The sequence below is a fragment of the Trachinotus anak genome, unplaced genomic scaffold (assembly GCF_046630095.1).
Source record: "Trachinotus anak isolate AG129_WGS33_773 ecotype Australia unplaced genomic scaffold, CSIRO_AGI_Tana_v1 ptg000032l, whole genome shotgun sequence".
Lineage (NCBI taxonomy): Eukaryota > Metazoa > Chordata > Actinopteri > Carangiformes > Carangidae > Trachinotus > Trachinotus anak.
The window spans coordinates 10,594,122-10,615,131 of record NW_027273883.1 but is presented as its reverse complement, the minus strand read 5'-3'; the positions used below and the strand labels follow the sequence as shown (position 1 = coordinate 10,615,131).

Sequence of the window (21,010 nt, the reverse complement as noted above, 5' to 3'; positions counted from 1 at the left end):
AGTTACAACTTACTTCACAGATTACAGCTCTACACATACTGTTTATGATATAGTACATATTGCTGTCGATGAGATAAAAATTAGTTCAAACTGGGTCCACCTCAGCGACCCAGAGATTTCATAAACTGCCCTATATGTTAATGCAAAGATAATAATGCAACGATATGATTAATATTATGACACTCTGAATTGTGTAATTCTGCATAATGAATATTTCTACCTTAATTACAATTTGAAACATTCGCTTATCTTTTGATTACGACACAAAATAAAGGGCATGTTTACTTCCTCCATCACGTCGTTGTTGATGTTGTTTTATTATACCTCAAAAAAAAAAAAAAAAAACATTGAATGGACTTCCGGTTGGTGGCGGAAGCAGCGGATGAAACCCGGAACACGTTTCTAGCTTCATTGCATCAGACGCAGAGGAGCCGAGAGAACTCATGTGGCTCTGCTGTACATGCTAACTTAAGCTGACGTCTCTTTCTGGTTCATTCAAAGGTTTGGAGAACATCGTACACACGTTTTCAATAATAACCCGTAGACTAGACTACTAAATAATACATTTAGAACCAGTTTCAAACTATGACCGTCTGTGTAAAGACGCGTAAACCGGTTAGTTGCAAAACTCGGGTTGTAGTTTGTCTCATTAGCTTTTGCTAACTAGCCTGTTGGGCATGGGTTTTCGTCAGCCTTTGACAGGTGGCACAGACCAGCTTTACAAAAAGTGAGACACATAACCAGCTAGCCATCGTAGCTGTCGTCCGACACTGTGAAACGGTGATGTAGGCCAGTGAAATACATTTAAAATTGTTTTGTTCTAATCAGTTTCTTTATAAATCTGGCAACCCTTGAGTGCCATAAAGTTTGCAGTGTTTACCTACCGGCAAACACGGCCTTGTTTTTAATAGCAAACCAGGCAAACTTGTTTTGTCACACCGATAAAAAAAAAAAAAAAAGTGAAAGTAAAATGTGCATAAGTCAGAACCAGTTCACAATGTACAACATATCTGTTTCTCCACCAGAGATGGCCACTCTCTATGTGTCCCCTCACCCAGATGACTTCAGGAGCCTTTTGGCTCTCATAGCTGCAGAGTTTTGTCCGTCCTCTCGCCCACGGATCATCACTGAGGACCCCCCTGTGTCTCTGAATGCTCGGTCCAGACCAACCCTGGTGCTTGGCACTGGGGAAGGTGACTCTGTCCTGAGTGGGGCCAATGCTGTTGCCTGGTACCTGGCATTTCAGGGAAAGAGGGTTGGTGTGGATGCGAAACAACAGAGCCAGGTGTGGCAGTGGCTGAGCTTTGCGGATAATGAACTCACCCCTGTGTCCTGTGCTGTGGTCTTTCCACTGATGGGGGTAATGGGTGTGGATAAGAAGGTGAAAGGAATATCCAAATGCTTATTCAGACATTTGTTTGTGTATGTTTTTTTTTTTTCCTTTATGAGATGACTTTTTCATTTGTTGTGGTTCTCAGCTTCAGCAGAGCTCTCGTGCAGAGATTTTGCGTGTTCTAAAGGTCCTCAATCAAGCGCTGGAACCAAGAACCTTCCTGGTGGGAGAGGGCATCACCCTGGCTGATATGGCTGTAGCTACAGCTGTTCTTCTACCTTTCAAATATGTAAGTATGTCGTGCAAAACACTTTGTTGTCCTACAGGTTTTTCCATGCAGTTGTTGATTGTCTGTTGATTTCCTAGTTTGAACCAATCACAATTGAGCCAACCCTATTTTTTAAATTCTTTTTAGGCACTGGAGCCATCAGACAGGAAGGTCCTGACCAATGTTACTAGGTGGTTCACTACCTGCATTAATCAGCCACAGTTTCTAAAGGTGCTGGGAAAGATCACTCTGTGTGAGAAAATGGTTCCAGTTACACCAAAGACAAATGCTGCTACCGAAGTTAAAGCTGCTAATGGCAGTCCTGCTGCCAACTCTGCTGACGCCACAGCCAATGGTCAGGAAGATCTGTGCTACAGTTCATGAATATTTCTTTTTTGTGAAAACAGGATTCTGATTTTCTGAGATGTTTTGTGCCTTAGGTCCTCCAAAGACAGAGGCTCAGCTAAAGAAGGAAGCTAAGAAGAGAGAAAAGCTTGAAAAGTTTCAACAGAAGAAGGAAATGGAGGCAAAGAAAAAGACACAGCCACCGACAGAGGTATAGATACTCAACTTGCACAAACAAACACAGATGTCAACCAAACAGATTTTCAAATTGGTTGCTTGATATCAATGCAAATGTGGCCTGTTTTGTTTTTTTTTCTTCTCTCAGAAAAAGGCCAAACCAGAGAAGAAGGAGTTGGGAGTGATCACATATAACGTCGCTACTCCTGCTGGGGAGAAAAAAGGTGATTAATCACAATGGGAGGGTGGGAGTATATTTAATAGAGGGTATGGATTTAACATCACTGTGCAGGGAGGCTGCTATGGTCATTCTATCCTGACTGGAAAACAAATATTAAGCCTCTGCTATTGGTGTGTTCAGAGCTAAAAAAAAAAACACTCACTGTTAATGGAGCTGTTAGCTATCTTTTGTTAGATTTCTTACACACTACCACAGGCTAAAGAGGAGTGAAGCATTGTTTTCGGGGGCTGTGTCAAGTTAACTAACCACACAGTTTTCTCTATGTGATAAATAGTTCAGGCTTCTGGGTTTGTTCAGTAATTTATGATTATTGTCACTTTTGTTGACCTTTACCTTTTAAGTGTTGTAGCTCTACCCATTCATAGCAGTCACAGCAGCTTTGTTTCACCACCCTTTGTTTTTGTGAGGGGGATTATATTATGTGAAAAAGTGACTACAGAGCACACCCTCTATAATATGAATAGATTTATCATATTTTGCCATTATTAGCTTCAGAACCATAGATCAAACCTTTCTGTTTTTCTCTGTTGGTGTCAGATGTCGTTAGTCCCCTTCCTGACTCCTACAGTCCTCAGTATGTGGAGGCCGCCTGGTATCCATGGTGGGAGAAGCAGGGATTCTTCAAGCCTGAATATGGGGTGAGAAAGTCCTTCTCATACTGTATTAACACAGCATCACATTTTTAATTGATAATAATATGTTTCTCTCTCTCTCTCACTACGTTCTGCAGAGGAAGAGTATCAGTGAGCAGAACCCCCGTGGCATCTTCATGATGTGCATCCCTCCGCCTAATGTGACTGGATCACTTCACCTGGGTCACGCCCTCACCAACGCCATTCAGGACTGTCTGACCAGATGGTAACCACAGTTAGACTGTTCAGAATAGCCTGAAAATTCATAGTCCTGCGTTCATGCTTGTTGTGGCCTGTGTTTGAATTGGTGAACTTTCCTCCAGGCACAGGATGCGAGGTGAGACCACCCTGTGGAACCCGGGCTGTGACCACGCTGGCATTGCCACCCAGGTGGTGGTGGAAAAGAAGCTGATGAGGGAGAGGGGTATGAGCCGACATGACCTGGGCAGAGAAAACTTTATCCAGGAAGTCTGGAAGTGGAAGAATGAGTGAGTTGAGGAAAATGTGAAAAATGTAAAAGTATGGGAAATGCTACATTAAAAACACGATAAAAAACTTTGCTATTTTGCCTTATTAGGAAGGGAGATCGTATCTACCACCAACTGAAGAAACTTGGCTCCTCTCTAGACTGGGACAGAGCCTGCTTCACCATGGACCCTGTGAGTTTAATGAAATCCCTGAATTAATTTGAATAAAAATGTAAGGAAATATTCCTCATTCTCATGTCTGTACTGTTTTCTTTCTTCAGAAACTTTCCTATGCAGTCCAAGAGGCCTTTATCCGCATGCATGAGGAGGGAGTGATCTACAGGAGCAAGAGGCTGGTCAACTGGTCCTGCTCACTAAACTCTGCCATCTCTGACATAGAGGCAAGTTACTATTTACTTAAGCATTTTGGTTTGACCTTAACGATCTCGGCCATTTTTATTTAATTTTAGGGTTTTACACTCATGCATGGGTTGAGATTAGGGATGCACCGATTGATTAGCAGGTGACCGGAACTGGCCAGTCAATCTAAGATATTCTGACTTTATGCCGGTTAGATGCACTTGTGCGCCGCATGTTAACTAACATCATGCAACATCAGTAGCACACATGCACACACATGTAGGTTAACCCACGAGCTCTACAACATGTCAGCTGCTTTGAAATTCTTCAGCGTTTGTGAAGAAGACAACAACATTGCAGTTTGCAATACCTGCAAGGCCAAAGTAGGGCGTGGAGGGACAACACCGAAAACTTTTGGCACGACGAATCTGATAAGACAACACCATCACCCAGCTTAGTATGCTAAGTTTGCAGAAGCTAGCAATGGCCAAAAGGATACCAGTAAACAGGAAGCTAAAACTAGCACTGACCCATCCACAAGTCAGCAACCTCTGATAGCTTTTTTCAGCAATGAAAAGAATAAAGCCATTACCAGAAAAATAATGGAATTAATTGCTCTGGATGACCAGCCGTTTTCAGTGGTTGAAAGTCTAGGTTTCTTAGGTTTCTAATATCTGAGCCCAAGATATGTAATACCAAGTACATGGTATTTCTCAGATGTTGCATTAAAAGAATTGTTAGATCTCGTGTCAAACCACACACACGCAGCATTTTACATGCCAATTTCCAAAACGGCGATCAGTTTTACAACTGACATCTGGACTGTCGTTGTCTTTGTGTGTACTGTAAAGTAGTTAGAAAAAATTAAATCGGAATCGGCCAAAATCAGTATTGGCAGGTCAAACACTATGAAAAATCGTGAAAATCGGAATTGGCCCAGAAAATTGCAATCAGTGCATTTCTAGTTGAGATGGGACCCCAAAGCTAAGATTATGTGTTTAGGAAACCTTTAACTGACACAGATGAGTCAAAACATTGTGACCACTCACAGATGAAGCAAATAATGTTGATTATGTTGTAACAATGGCACATGTCAAGGTATGGGACAGTTGTGAAGGATGTAGGAGAAATGGTGTAAAGTGTAAAGCAGTGGGCCACTTTGACAAGTGGCAAATCGTTACATTCAGACAACTGGGTCTGAGCTTTTTTTGAAATGGCAAGTCTTGAGGGGTGCTCCTGGTGAGCAGTGGTGAGTAGCTAATGACAGTGGTCCGAGAAGGGACAAACCACAAACTGGTGACATGGAGTTGGGGGGTGTGCTGCTTATGTCTTGGTGCCAGATCCCACAGGGAACTATTGGTCTTTTAGAGTCTAAGCCTTGGCATTGTCCAACAGCATATTAGGCAGAGGTGGTCAGAATGTTTTGGCTTGTCAGTGTATGCATATGAACATGTAACCCACTGATTACTAGGCTGGGTTTCAAACACTGAAACCTTGAAAACTGTCAAATAAAGAAAATGTCTTTGTTAGATCATTAGTCTGTTATGGAAATTTCTCTGCCTGTAGAGAGTCAAGAAACAAGACTGGAAGGGTAGCATGCACCAAAATGTTTATTCTCTATAGAGAGGAAGCAACACACAGAACCACACGGCAGTAAGCAGTTCAGAGTTGTGCTCTGCTGACTGAAGGCTTCACCTCATTTTTGTACTTTCTGATATACCTCTGGCCCTGTGTTTGAAGCTTCACAGATATTCCTGTACAGATGGTGGAAGTAAACATTTGGGGTACAATAAAAGCAGGCCGTGACCTATCTCAGGAATTTACAACTGAGTGTAATCCCCTGTGGGGATCAAGATATCATCCTGCCATCTTCCCTATATCCAGAAAGTTTATTCCAGTGGGGCCATAAAAGTAGGGTTCACCAGGTCATCCTAACAGTACACAACTAAGGCTATGGACTAATTACAACAAGTATAAGATTATCTCATTGTTACTACAAAAGCATACAAAAATTCCATCACAAGTCATATTTACTGCTTCTTTAATCAGATATTTCCAGCTTTAAATGCTCATTTCGTTGATTGTTTACTATATTTTATCTAGGTATTTTTTTGCTGCTGTTTTAAGACGAAATTACACACAGATGCATTTTAGAAGTCAGTTTTATTTGCTTACTGAACAAACTAGAAATCATCATCTATTTCACAAATTTCTTGTTTGACCTTTTACTGCATGAAGTCCAACAAGGCAAAACAGATTTTGTTGAATAAATGTGATAATACTCAGAAAATGAAGGTTCTAAATGAAGCATAATTTTGGTATTCACAACAAATGATACTACATGTATAGAACAGTCTGCAGCCCTACTTTGTTAACCCTGTCATTGTGCTGTAACAGACAGATTCAAACAGTTTTGTTAATGCTGTCTATGTTGTAGTCTTTTGATGAAATCCTCTGGTTGGTTTCCAGGTGGATAAGAAGGAGCTCACCGGCAGGACTCTGTTGCCTGTACCTGGTTACAAAGAGAAAGTGGAGTTTGGCGTCTTGGTGTCGTTCGCCTACAAGGTCGATGGATCAGGTGTGTGAGCTCATTGAGACAGAAAATCATTGAGAGAGAAAATGTTTTGATCAAAGACAGCTTGTGCTGCTTAAATAATTCTGTTACCCTTTTTTTGTCTCCTCTTCTTCCTTAGATGAGGAGGTGATTGTGGCCACGACTCGTATTGAGACAATGCTCGGAGACACTGCTGTTGCTGTCCACCCTGCTGACCCCAGGTATCAGCACCTGAAGGGAAAAGTGGTGCTACATCCCTTCTGTGACCGCAAGATGCCGATCGTCTTTGACGACTTTGTGGACATGAGCTTTGGAACAGGTAGGCGATGTCAGGAAAACGCAAGCTGTCGTTTGGTCTGCAGTGTGCTGTGAATAAGTAATCATAACAAGTTGTTAGGCCAGGCAGCTTTTCCTCATTATGGCTGTTGTCTTTTTTTCCTCCTCTCTTCCTCTCGTGTCCCTCTGCACCATTTTCTGTTCAGGTGCTGTCAAAATTACCCCAGCCCATGACCATAATGACTACGAGGTTGGAGAGAGACACAATCTGGCCTTCATCAACATCTTGGACGAGAATGGCCTGCTCATTAACGTGCCTCCTCCCTTCCTGGTATAGTGTCTCATTATTGTCCTTCCCCCTGCAGTGTGTGCGCATTTCCACTGTGACAGTAAAAGTCAGCTCTCTTCATAGTTTGCCTGGTGTTAAAGTTTTATTTCTTAATTTAAAATTTTTAACTATTCCTTCCATCCCCCAGGATATGAAGCGTTTTGAGGCCAGGAAGGCCGTGCTACAGGCTCTCAAGGACAGAGGCCAGTTTAAAGAGATCAAAGACAACCCTATGGTTGTTCCAGTCTGCAGGTAAGGTTGAGTTCATGTGTGCATAGATATTAGTGTTGTAGGACTGTAGGATTTTTATCCTTTACAGCATCATCTTTTAAGCCACGTTGTGTATCTACCCCATCAGTCGTTCCAAGGACATCGTGGAGCCGCTGCTCAAGCCGCAGTGGTATGTGAACTGTACAGACATGGGGAAGCAGGCTGCAGACGCCGTCAGAGAGGGACGGCTCAAAATCATCCCTGATCACCACCTCAAGACATGGTTCAACTGGATGGACAACATCAGGTAATTATTGCTTTTTTATTTTAAATGCATATTCTCTGTTATATGCTTATAGTAAGTGTGAACAGTTAAGACCTTTCAGTGGCAGAAGTACAGCTGAGCTTTTTAAATTGAATGTTGAATTATGGGGAATATGCCTATATTATACATAAAACAAAGAAAAAGGTGCAAATCCTGACTACAATTTACATTAATGATTTATTGATAATCAAAATTGTTGCAGATTAATTTTCTGTTCATAGACTCATCAAGTTAATTGACTAATTGTTTCAGCTCTAGACAACAGGTTATTAGTGTGTAATGACCTCCTTATTCAGAGCTTATCCATCCATCTCTCCCTCTCAGGGACTGGTGTATCTCTCGGCAGCTGTGGTGGGGTCACCGTATCCCTGCTTACTTCGTCACTGTCAACGATCCCTCTGTGAAACCAGGAGAGGTAAGCTGATGCCTGTCACTATTGTCAAGGTCTGAAGGTTTTCAGATGATAGATAAAAGCTATTTGGTTCTTATGCTCTATTATTTGTTTGTTTCCTTCATTTATTTCCTCTCATTCTGTTTTTTATTTTAATTTTTTCCGTGCAGGACATGGACGGTCATTACTGGGTGAGTGGGAGATCGGAGGAGGAGGCCAGAGAGAAGGCAGCAAAACGCTTCAATGTGTCTGCTGACAAAATTAGCCTCAGACAGGGTAAGATTGAACAGTTTTTAATTTAGCAATCTCATTTCTAAAATTATTGTAAAGGTTATCTAATGGGTTCATGTTATGCCAGTGCAAAGATTCACCTAATTTAATTAATTCTACTCCATATTCATGCAGATTAGATAACTTTTGTTCCTGTGTTTCAGACGAGGATGTTCTGGACACTTGGTTCTCATCTGGCATTTTCCCCTTCTCTATCTTCGGATGGCCCAATGAGGTAAAATACTGAGGTTAACCAACCATCTATTGACACAAAAGGTGTGTATCTGCAGTAGGTATTATAGATATCTTCTGCAGTAGAAACACTGCCATAAAACTGCAAGTCATAAAATAAAGGTGTCACTGAGGCTCTCAAAGTATTAATATAAAATATTACTCTTAGACAGTGTTCATCAATGGGCTTCTGTATTACCGTCATAAATGTGTGCGGTCTTCCGTTAGACACAGGACCTGAATGTGTTCTACCCTGGCACCCTGCTGGAGACAGGCCACGACATCTTGTTCTTCTGGGTTGCTCGTATGGTGATGATGGGCCTCAAACTGACCGGCAAGCTGCCCTTCAAAGAGGTAAGACCAATCATAACTGCCAAAACTGCGGTAGAGCGCAACAGGATATGATAATAGTGTTATTAACCAGACATGAGTCAGTAATGATGCTTTTTTTTTTTTTCTCCAGGTTTATCTGCATGCGGTGGTGAGGGATGCCCACGGAAGGAAGATGAGCAAATCTCTGGGCAACGTCATTGATCCTCTGGACGTCATTACAGGGATCTCTCTAGAGGTAAAGCCTAATCACAATTTGATGCATGTTCAGATACAGAAACACACATACACACACAGTCTCCTGTCTCCCTTTTGGGCTGTCTTTTACATGGCCGCCACATGCTCATTGCTCCCCCAGGGCCCATATTCTTATGTAAGCTTTATTAAGCACCTCTTTCTGCTTTCAACAAGCTTTTATTGAGGCCATCAATCTCTTCACCAGCTGGGGGGGAAACAGCTCAGCCCAGGCTATGTAAAACTGTCCTCTAGAGGGCACCGAAGGACTTGTGGTGAACTGCATTTCACCCTTAATGTTTTACTATAAAGGTCCTTTCCTGTCTGTCCAAGTAAGACTTCAAGAAGCAGCTAAAAGCGGCTTCTCATTCCTAAGAAGAGAAAGGAAAATTGTTGAACACATGGTTTTATTTTCCAGTGGTGACATTTATCTTTATTCTCCCTACCCTCTAGGGTCTTCATGCCCAGTTGACGGACAGCAACTTGGATCCTTTGGAGGTGGAGAAGGCAAAGCAGGGCCAGAAGTCAGACTACCCAAATGGCATCCCAGAGTGTGGCACAGATGCTCTCCGGTTTGCCCTGTGTGCCTACACTAGCCAAGGTGAACTCATTCGTCTTTTTTGTTTTTCTTACTTTCTCCCTTGTTCTGACTTCATTGGCTAACAACCTGCACCTCAACCTTGAAATTATAAAATATATCAAAACACTGGAAAAACAGCATTAGACTCCTGTCAATACAAGGTTGGTTGTTAGAAAATCTATCTATTTTAATATATAATGAAGTAATCATTTATTCCTGTTTGTGTCCCCCAGGTAGGGATATCAACCTGGATGTCAACCGCATCCTGGGATACCGTCACTTCTGCAACAAACTGTGGAACGCTGTGAAGTTTGCCATGAAGACTCTGGGAGAAAACTTTGTACCATCAGAGAAAGCCCAGGTGAGATCAGGAGAAAAGATGAAGTAAACACAGAACAAAAACAAAGACATGCTCCATACTTATTTATATTTATCCAGTGACATACATACCATATTTTGATCAAGTAAATCCTTAAAAAATCCTTGTTAGCGTTGTTTGTCAGGAGTTATAGTTTGTTCATATGCTTCCCTGCTTTGTATTTACAGTCTTGTACATATTGACATCTGGGAACAGTCATGTTAACCAAATCTGAACATTTCCTCTTTGTCGCTGTCACGGTTTTGATCCTCAGCTGTGTGGAGAGGAGAGTGTGACAGACAGGTGGATTCTGTCTAGACTGAGTGCTGCTGTAGGTCTCTGTGACGCTGGCTTTAAGGCCTACGACTTCCCCGGCATCACCACCGCCATCTACAACTTCTGGCTGTATGAGCTCTGTGATGTCTACCTGGTAAGAAACTGTAAGACCATTTTAAATGGATTATGTGAGGTCATGTAAAATGTTCTGGAGACGACTACGGCGTCTTTATATGGAGCATAACAAATTCCAATATTTTTCTCTCATCCCTTTCCTCCCACTCCTCTCGTTCTCCAGGAAAGTGTGAAACCAGTGTTCAGTAAAGCAGAGGAAGACAGTGCCAGCCAGAAACAGGCTCTGGTGTGCAGACAGACCCTTTACACTTGTCTAGAGGTCGGTCTCCGCCTCCTGTCTCCCCTGATGCCCTTCGTCACTGAGGAGCTATACCAGAGGTTATCACGAAGACGACCTCAGAGTGACCCCTCCAGCATCTGCGTCACATCCTACCCCAACACTGAGGAGGTGAGCTAGGGAGAGGGGAAAAAGTTAAAAGTCACTGATGTACAAATGACCGATAGTATCCAGTCAAAACATCATTTATTTTAAATAATATTCTCTGAAGTTGTATGCGATTAGTCTGGTGATGTTTTCTCCTTCTGTTTTTTGTGAGAATTTAATTTTATGTGATTTATTGTAGTTCTGCTGGCACAGTGAGGAAGTCGACCGCAACATGGAGTTTGCAATGACAGTGGTCAAGACGATCAGGTCACTCAGGGCCGACTACAACCTGACCAAGACCCGAGCTGACTGTAAGATGAAAGAAATTATGAAAGTTACTGTAAAACTGATTTTGTGTTTTTGTACATTATTACCATGGTCCATTAGAAAATTTAACTCACCACTTATTTTGTTGAATATTTTTGAAACACTGTAGGATGGTCTCACTCCTCGCCCTGATGAATATAATCAGTGGTGTCATGTAACTAATTATATTTACTCAAGTGCTGCATATAAGTACAGGTTTAAGGTACTGGTACTGTACGTTATTATTTTAATTGTATGCAACCATATACTTCTACTCCTCTCCATTTTCTACACTTGATGATAAGGATTTGATATACCAAACATCCTGTATGTTGACCTTATAAAGTGCTGTTTACAAAATAATGTATCAGTACTGATGATCTAGTGATAAAATATGTAACACTGACTACCTAAGACGGACTTTTCAGACATACATGTTTCTGATATTGTTTATTTCTAAGTTAGGTTTATATAAGTAAGGTTTGAATGCTTTTACCTGTAATAGTGTTTTTACATTTTCATGCTGCTACTTCTACTATGTGCCTGAATACGTCTGCATTTAATGGCCAAAAGAATGAGAATAATCTATTTCTGTTCTCTTCACATTAATATTCTTTACAGAACAATCAGATTGTATTGAATCCTTACAGTATGTTGACAATATGGTACTTTTCTGATGCCTAACCCTCAGTTTGCACCTGTCTCTCCCAGGCTACCTCCAGTGTATAGACTCTGCAACTGTGTCCCTGGTGCAGAAGTACACTCTGCAGATCCAGACCTTGTCATATTCTCAGGCTATCATCCCTCTGACAGCCAACCAGCCTGTCCCAGAAGGCTGTGCTGTTGCTATCGCCTCTGACAGATGTACTGTCAACCTTATGCTCAAGGTGAGGGCCAGTAATCTGTTCAATTGTCTTTGGTCCCTCCCATCCCTGATGTGCCAATACATTAGACTTGGTTTTATTTTAGCTTCCTTAGACACGAGATGGGGCGACCCTTGCTATGTATGACTTGTTTTTTAGGGGTCCACATCAGTTAAATTTAATTGTTCTGTTTTGACAAGTTACATGACTACCTGAATGGTGTAATATGGTGAATGCACATCACCTACTTGGTAATCAAGGCAGGTAGATAAGCCACGGATACCATTAATCTAGGTCTAGGTCTGCTTCACTTGAGTTTGTGTGTTAGGTTTCCTCGGTCACTGACCTGATATAACGAGATCATAATTTTCAACCGTCGTCCTTGACTTCACTTCACCTTTTGTTCCCCTAGGGTCTCATTGATGTGGAGAAGGAAGTGGCCAAGCTGATGACAAAGAAAGGTGACTTGGAGAAACAGATGGAGAAACTGAGAGAGAAAATGGCGAAGAATGACTACAAAGAGAAGGTGCCAGTGAAGGTGCAGGAGCAGGATGCTGAGAAGGTGGGAAAAATAAATTGACTCACAGGGTTTCTCTGGGTGTAAGACGATATGAATTCCTGGTAAATAATGACTTCCTTTTCTCCGCAGCTACGGCAGAGCCAAACTGAACTTGAGAAAGTGAAAGAAGCCGTGGACAACTTCAGGAAAATGATGTAACTTTCCCCTCAGATTTATGTAAATCAAGATTTATTTCAATTTTTCCCATGTCAGTGTGTTAATTTTCATATTCATTTAGCAAATTGATCGTAGAATGAAGGGAGTTCAATAAAGCTCTAATGACATTTGTCTTCAGCGGTGTATTGTTGTGAAGTAATTCATTAATCTTGGTGTCTATTGCAATTGTTTAACCTTTGTATCAAGTAGTGAACAAATGAATTCAGTCCCTTATGTCAAACATTTTATTCAGCATATTTAATAGAACATTTAAGAGCGTCATTTTAGAATACAGCTTTATTCAGATAGTGGCTGCAGAAAAGAAAAAAAAAACAAAACAGAAAAGCCTCAACACTTTGGCTGCATTTTTAAAGATAAACCATCAATATCATTTATATTAATTAAATTTTAGCAGTGTGTTTTTATACTTAAAGGTGCTTCCTTACAAATACAGCCAAAGCAGGGACAATGGAAGGAGTGAGTGATGGCTTGTGCATTTACTTAAAATGCATCCTTTTTTCCTTTTTTAAAATGTACAAACACTGAAAAGTGACTAAACGCTAACCTTAAAAGACCAAATTTTACATGTTTTTGGCTGTCGGGCAGGGCGATGGTACAGCAGATGCCACCACAGCAGCACTATACATAACAAATCAGTCTTGGGGAGGAAAAAAAAGAAAAAAAACAGAAATACATCCACACCATGCCAGGAACACACTCTGACCACAGGCCATCCAAATCCTCTGCTGCTCATTTCCTCTCATCCATCCGTCCTCTTTCTCTACAGTCTCCAGGGTGAGTGGAACTCGGAGGCGGGGAGAGGAGTGCAGTGTGTGTTTTCAAAGTTCCGCATGTACTTCCGTGCCTTGGAGAGAGAAAAGACAGCGGGGATGGAGGAGGAATGGAGAATGAGAGGTGTGGGAGGGCAGTGAACAAGAAGTGCAGAACTTGATTATATTAGGCTCGGTCTGCCTGGCTCAGTGCCTTACAAATCTCTCCCATCTCTTAAGGGTTTACACGGCAGGTGAATAAAGCCTAATTCAGAACGCATTACCAAGGGAGGAAAAGCATAGCATTAGCTGTAATTGATGGCACTCCTCTTGTTTGATGTTAAATGACTTCAATAAGCTGAGCGCGGTGAAATATATTACACCAGTCAACCTGAGAGCACAGGTGAGCTGGTTACTATGGCGACAAGAAACGTGTTCCTCGGCGGTAATGATGTCTGTGAGTAGCTGTGATGTGTTTTTTTTGGAGTGAGAGATAAAGGGGAAGCTAAACCAAAATCCCAAGCAAAAGAAAAGGTGGAGGGGCGGCAGGGGGTTTACTGGGAAAAAGGAAATTAGACTTCATATGTGTGAAGGGAAGAACCAGAATATGTGAAAACCTGATTTGAAAAGATGAAATAAAGACAATAGGTGTCTGCCCTTTAAACAAGACAGGAAAAAAACAACTGTACACACTGAGACTAAGAGTGCATGGTTAACAATAAATCATTTCCTTACCAAGAAAAGAGCCAGATGCTGCCTTCCTTGCAGAGCCATGTCCTCACCTGGTAAAATTAAGAGTGTGTCAGACCAAGTACAAGCACTGTGAGGTGACCGGTGAAGCTATGAGGGCAGTGCCATGTGCAGTTTCATTTGCCTAGTAAATGTGAAAGGAGTCGTGGCTTACCAACACTCCATGGAAACGAAACATCTCTGTCGGCCTGATAGGACTGCAGCACAGAGATGCACCAGTCATCGTCCACTTGATAGCCATTGTACACAAGCGCTGCAGGGCAAGAGTGAGCTGGCATTACACACAACTGTCATCATAACAATTACACAGGTGTAAAAGCTCAAAATGTACTTTTTTTCCCTCATCATTTATCAGGTTTTAATTATATTTTACATAATTTGGACAAAGTTTATGCAGAGTTTAAAAGTGTGAACGCACTGACACACTTACCTTCTTCTATGTGACTGGAGGCCCCAAGCCAATGTCTGACGACACTGATCCCTTCATCTGTCATTATTTTGGGATACCTGGGCAGGAAAATGACACCACCACTTAAACATGTGTCACTCAACAAAGCCAAATTAACTGAGCATGTGCAGACGTGAGAACATTGAGACTAGATATTGATGAGACACCTGAATTGCAGAAGTTTGAGCAGGAGGTCGTTGCCTCTGTTGGACATGACATCCTCTGGACCCCTGTAACACAGTATACAACTTACTGTTAATGTGTTGGAGTACATATGAGATTTCTTCCTTCTCTTCAACACAATGGGAGTGAATGGAATTTAATTTGTGTTGCACAGAGAAGTAAAAAATTTCATTAAAAAAAAAAATCCAGTGTTATATTTTATGTCTTACTGGAAACAGTGTTCATAGACCCTGCTGTGAACTGAGTACTGAGTACTGAGTACTTCAACCTAGGACAGATGCTATGGAAATTTTTAAATGTAAAATATTCCAAACAATGACAGTCACTTTTTGAACAATCTGTCATTTAGAATTTACATAAAAGAAAATGCTTTAATTGTTTCTTTAAACAGTAATGTGTTTTTTTTCCCCTGTGGTTTATCATTTTATCACAGTTTTATTTGGGTCAGTTGATAACTTAGTTTTTCAAGCTTTTGGTAACACTTCAAACTAATCCTACTGACTCTTTGTAATGCCCTCATACAACCTCACATTTCATCCAAAGAGACTATGAATATTTCTGTACACATTACACAGGTTGGTCCAAAGGGAATAAAACATACTATGCTTCTGTTTATACTGAAAGATTATTTTAGGATGGACTGTGGGGAATTACGTTGTGGTGATGATCTCATCTCTGGTTCTCCTGATCAGCAGGACTGGTCCCTGGTATCTGGAGGAGGAGAAGGAATTGAATTAATCATCAGCCATGTCACTGTGAAAAAAAACATTCTAGTTTCACTTTTACATACCAACATATTGTATAATGTTTAATGATGCATGCTTTGACTTTTTGGTTTCACTACAACCAGATGCGTTTCACTCACTTGAGAAGCTGCTCTGCATTGTTGAGATTCATGTACTGCCTAACTGTGTGCTGTACTAATGGTCCTGAGGGAGAACAAAGATATTTCAGTTGTTGAAATAAAACTGCCTGCCACAAAAAAACCAAAGAACCCCGAAAACAAACAAACAATGAATACAATATGATCTTTATGACTCACTCCAGCTGTCGGGCATGACCTTGAGGGCCAGAGGCAGGAGGTCATCAAAGGAGGCGTCCAACACTACTGCTTGGATCTCTGGGTATGACATCACTGCCCAACTGGCTGAGAAAGGAAACGGGAGAAAGAGGGACAGAGAATGAAGAGTGAGGATGAACAGAATCAGAACTAAATAACATGATTCACATTTCTAATATTAAAAGTTGCTGATCATGCATTGTTCTTGTGTACCTGTGAATCCTCCTATGGACCAGGCATATATCATAATGCTGCTGAGCTGGAAGCCGAGTTTATGTATTGCAAACTGGATCACTACATCCATGGCGTTGGCCTCATTCTGGGGGAAAGGTACTCCCTGACAGAAAGATCCAGATCATTATTAAATTACCAGCGACACTTGGGCCACCAATGAAACCATGCACTTTAAAAAATGGTTAACAGATTTACAATCTTTTAGTCCACCTCATTGATACCATCAACCATGGGAGTGTACTTGCCCTCTTGTGCAATATTGCCCAACTGAAACCAGACTTTCAGCATACTGTTGTTTTCCACTGCACTGTTTGTTCAGACTAAGTGAGACACAGGTATACACAGCACTGCTTACCGTACTGCCTCCAAAACCAGGGTGGTTCCAGCCCAGTACAGAGTAGCCACCTACAAAACACATCAACAAAAGCTTTAACTCTAATTTGAATACAGCAATTTCAGACTAATAAAGATTCTGTGCTATTTCACAAAAATTGAAATAGAATTAGGAAACATCTTGACCCTTGTGAAGAAGAGATTTTCTCACCCTCCAGTGGTGTGTTCATGCAGCCCACCTCATAGAAGCCTGCGTTCCCCTCACAGCAGATGACCTGTGGCAGAATTCATTTATTTCAACAACAATCTGGAATGTGACTGATGTGACAGGAGTTTTGTTGGACCCTGGAGCGAGCCCAAGTCACAAAAACAACAAATCACTGCAGACATTTACCAGAGTCTGGCCATTCTGTCCTCCGTCTCTCCTTCGATCCACGAACATAGTGTCAATCTCATTACCATCACAGGCAACAAGCTTGTTCCTTTGGCCGTCAAACTGACAGGAAATTGACAGAGAATGATGATCGGTATTTATTGAAATGTGTATAGACTGTCAGAGAGTTACTCTGTGTGTGTGTGTGTGTGTGTGTGTGTGTGTGTGTGTTTTACCTCTTCTATTAACCTAGCCTGTCCTTGCTGGAGCATAGGCCTCATGGCTTTCTGCAGTAAACCTACAGAGCCAGGGTACAGCATCCTCCTCCCAAATGAGTGAGCAATGAGAAAACTAGAGAGGAAGAAAACAGACATGATGACACTGCAGCACCACTGAACAAATACTTTGTATTTTCAAGAAGAAATGAGACAATAAGAGTGAAATGAGATGCGAACATAATATAAAGCTTAATACCACAGTATACACCGTCTCTATCCGCTTACTGTGATACTAATGACAAATCTGCAGTGTCATTCTGGAGTCACTCAGAACCTGCATTTTTGCTTCACACTGCATAAACAGCCTGTACCTGATGATGTGGCATGGTAGAGTGCGCACAGAGTTGAGGTAACTGTCTGCTGCTCCTCTTAATCTGGGGTCTGGCTTCAGCAGAGAAACACCAGCCTTGGACAGTTTTCTGTCACACACAGAGTCAAACGCTTACAATGAAACAGATGAGCCACAAGCATTTGATATTCAGGGGATTTATTCAGTGTACTTCACAATAGATTGAATGCATTTTTCTATAATGAACTGACCGTTTGGATTATAATTGTATTGAACACACAGCCATTTCAAATGGCAATGAAAGCAAGAGCAAAAACTTACGGATTGCTGACTTCTGACCAGCTGAAATCTGAAGGCCAGTGCAAGAAGTCAAAGTCATAGCACCTCAGTTTTTTCTTTAAGAAAAGACATAAACACAAAAAAAGTAGTTGGGTCTTGAGTTAAGTTCATATTTTTTAGTACATACACTTGCAAATTTGTAATTATTCACTCATCTTGTTAATCTTCAAAATAAGGCAGTACTAATATAAAATAGCAAAAGCAGTCTTAAGACTTAGTACATGCTTGATGTTGCAGTGATCTCACCTTGTTTGCTGGTGTGTGATCATTCTTGGTTTCTTCAAGAATGGAGATAAACTGAACATACTCTGAGTTCTTCCATCTTCCCCACCCTGGGGGAAAAATGGAAAGAGGAAACATGGGGTGGAGGAAAAGCAAAGACAGAGAGAGAGAGAGAGAGAGAGATAAATGGAATGCACGAGACACACATACACACACACACACCAAAAAAAAAAAGTTTGCTATGAAGCCTCAAGGGTGTGTTTAATATGCTTTGTGGTAATAGACCTTGTGCAACTGTCACTGTGTTACTGAAATCTTATCGGCATATACAGGTATATGCAGCGTATGTTGATATGGTGATATATAAAGATGAATTAACCGACTTAGTTATAGCCCGTTGTCAGTCAGTTGAAACCTGTAACCTCACCTCTTAGACAGGCCACTCCTAAGAGACACACCAGCACGGTTCCCACATATTGACTCACTGGAACCAACTTACTACTGCAGATGTAACCTAAAAATACAGAAAACAACAGTGACACAGACATCAACATGACACCCCCCCCCCAACCCCCCCAATCCCAATCTCTCTGCCAGGCTTGAGCCTCATTATCCAGCACCAATACAAAGATTTGCAGTTGCAACTATCCTATAACCATGTGCACAGATCAATATCAGAGGCACAATTATACGCTAAGGAGTTGCACACAACTTCAAGCAATTAATTTTTATTGATGTGCAGTCTTCCTGAATAATACACTTGATTAACTTTATAATTATTCCACTTGTTGGACATCAGCAACTCCCAAGAATAACCCCCAGTAGTTTTTTGTCTTCTATAATAGCGGGAGAAGTGTCATCCACATTATTATTGCATTTCATATTGTACATATTTTGACATATATCACAGCCAGACCTACTAAGGAAGATTACTACTGAAGCATGTAAAGCTCATGTCTTAAAACTAAAAAGGCACTATACACAATGAGAAAAAAAATGGCTTCAGTGTGTTATTTGTGATTTGCTAATCTCCCAAAAGAATAACACTGGGAAATGAGATTGACGTTATTATCATGATATTATTCAGAATATTTTCCAATATGAAAAAAATCACACACACACAATATAATGAACTGATATTCAAAGCTATTTCCTGAGTTCCATTGTTGAGCACAATATGAAACCAAATTCTTTATACAGCTCAAACAAAAACATTTTCATTACAATTTGCCTTCAATCTTTGACTATAGAATTTTGGAGAAAGATAACATTATATCATCACAATATTACTGTGTTTGCAGTCAGTCACGTGTGAATGTCAATAATTGATAATATCACCCAGCTCTTGTTGAGATTGTCTCTTTTTGGTCAACCAAGTCCATCCTCTTTTGGAACATCTCTTGTGATTAAATGTCTCAACGAAGGCTTCAATTAAAAAATTATTTCATTTATAAAAATCTGACAATTGTTTTCTAAATGATTTGATTAACTGATGCCATGTTTTGTCTGACCAACAGTCCAAAAGCGAAGCATATTCAATTTACAGAGCTATAAAATAGAGAAAAGCAGCAAATCCTCAAACTGGAGGAGCTGGAACCAGTGAATTTTTGCTGGTTTTGCTTGATTGTTTCAACTCTAGTCATAACAGCAGTAAATAATATAGAAATGACATGGCATCAAGTATAATTCATGCAACTTACCTTTCCTGTACAGATAGCAGAGGAGAAGAGGAGAGCTGTAGTAGGACAGAGACCACAGAGCTGAAGCCTAGAGGGGAAAACATGCACATTACTTGACAGAACATCTTATTTCTATCCAAATTATCAATCATACAGAGATACTGACCCAGCCAAGGATGCTGTCAGTGTGTTTCTCCAGACTTCTGGGTTGGTAGCTCCATCCCTGGAAACACGGAGAGAAATTGTTCCCACCATGAGTTATAATCAGAATCAGATTTATTGGCCAAGTATTTTAGCACACACAAGGGATTTGATGCTGGCAGTTGGTGACTCTCAAGCAATACACTGTACAGACAATGTACATACGATTTACAGACAATATGCAGATTATATAAAAGGCAAACAATATATGTAAAGTGCAAGTGTGTGTGAGTGTGCATCAAGTATGGGGATGAAACTGTGATGTCTGAGTATTTGTACAATACAGTATTACAGATGTCAAGCTGGGTGTAAGAACTATCTGAAGAACCGAGTAGTTCTGTCATAACAGATGATACTAGTCAGCTATTTATGACGGTAATGGCATGGAAATTGATCCTGTGTCTGTTAGTTTTTATTATACAGGGTTCCCTTGACCCTGCCGGAGCGGAGGAGTTGAAAAAAAGTTGCGTTCAAGGTGGGAGAATTAGTAATGCTATCCTGGTTCTTGAAGAATATAAGTCCTGGAGGGTGGGCAGGAGAGCACCAATGACTTTATGTGATGTCCTTACTTTTCGCTGCAGTATGTTCCTATCCTGTTGTGAGCACTGCTGCTAAAGTTAGCTTAGCTTTTAGCAGTGGCTGTAGCCGTTTGATAAGTCAGGGGGATAGATACTCCAACTACACATCCTCTGTTAGAGTTAACACATGTTTCTTCTTATTATTCGTTGTCTGTCTTTCCTTTTCCCGTCTTGGCAAAGTTTCCTCTCACCGGTACTCCAGCTAGCGTTAGCACAACCGGGTAAATGTCATTGAAGCATACCGTTTACCGAGCTACAGTTAGGCTGGCCTTTACGGTGACGGTGAAATAGAAAGGAGCTGCACATGAAAAGACAGGGGGATTGATCTACGCCTATCGCTTCATTCATTTACCGATTGTCACAGCGGGTTTGACAGCAGCAGGGTTTCAGTTACAAACACCTGACACTTCCGGGCCGCAGCCGCAGTCACTTCGTTGCCATGGCATTAAATAGCACTCAGTTTTCGCACTCAGTGACATTAAACACATGTAAAACATTGAAGATATTCCTACCCTTCTTCCCGCTCGGCCCTCGGGTCGAGACTGGTCTGGTGAAAGGTGAATTCGTTGCAGATGAGGCCCTAAAACACAGCGGAGCCACATCCAGCCTGCCATTGTTCCACTACGACAACTACGGAAGCCTGTACTAACCATTAATCTCAAACGCGAAAGCGCTCAGAAATGTGTTAAAAATAATAATTGGAG

General features: G+C 41.2%; 2 protein-coding genes across 2 annotated transcripts; one reads left to right on the top strand and one right to left on the bottom strand.

Moving 5' to 3' along the window:
* The first annotated feature begins 367 nt into the window (after positions 1-367).
* vars1 (valyl-tRNA synthetase 1) lies at positions 368-12,707 on the top strand. Its single transcript, XM_071469370.1, has 29 exons — positions 368-501; positions 1,026-1,381; positions 1,479-1,622; positions 1,749-1,956; positions 2,042-2,157; positions 2,272-2,347; positions 2,902-3,002; positions 3,095-3,222; positions 3,320-3,484; positions 3,574-3,655; positions 3,745-3,864; positions 6,293-6,401; positions 6,517-6,696; positions 6,860-6,984; positions 7,130-7,233; positions 7,340-7,498; positions 7,841-7,931; positions 8,078-8,183; positions 8,342-8,412; positions 8,637-8,762; positions 8,872-8,976; positions 9,426-9,573; positions 9,786-9,913; positions 10,185-10,340; positions 10,485-10,709; positions 10,885-10,996; positions 11,703-11,878; positions 12,267-12,416; positions 12,504-12,707. The coding sequence occupies exons 2-29, from the start codon at positions 1,028-1,030 to the stop codon at positions 12,570-12,572; spliced, it is 3,834 nt and encodes a 1,277-aa protein (XP_071325471.1). The 5' UTR covers positions 368-501; positions 1,026-1,027; the 3' UTR covers positions 12,573-12,707.
* A 93-nt stretch (positions 12,708-12,800) lies between these two features.
* On the bottom strand, positions 12,801-20,952 carry abhd16a (abhydrolase domain containing 16A, phospholipase). The gene is made up of 20 exons (XM_071469371.1): positions 20,819-20,952; positions 19,694-19,750; positions 19,549-19,615; positions 18,276-18,362; positions 17,873-17,958; positions 17,609-17,682; positions 17,310-17,417; positions 16,957-17,071; positions 16,742-16,843; positions 16,559-16,622; positions 16,370-16,419; positions 15,994-16,117; positions 15,763-15,867; positions 15,586-15,649; positions 15,375-15,431; positions 14,705-14,767; positions 14,520-14,596; positions 14,244-14,342; positions 14,075-14,121; positions 12,801-13,434 (listed from the first exon to the last, which is right to left on the bottom strand). Exons 1-20 carry the CDS (start codon positions 20,918-20,920, stop codon positions 13,351-13,353), a joined length of 1,632 nt encoding a protein of 543 aa, XP_071325472.1. The 5' UTR covers positions 20,921-20,952; the 3' UTR covers positions 12,801-13,350.
* Between the last annotated feature and the right edge of the window lie 58 nt (positions 20,953-21,010).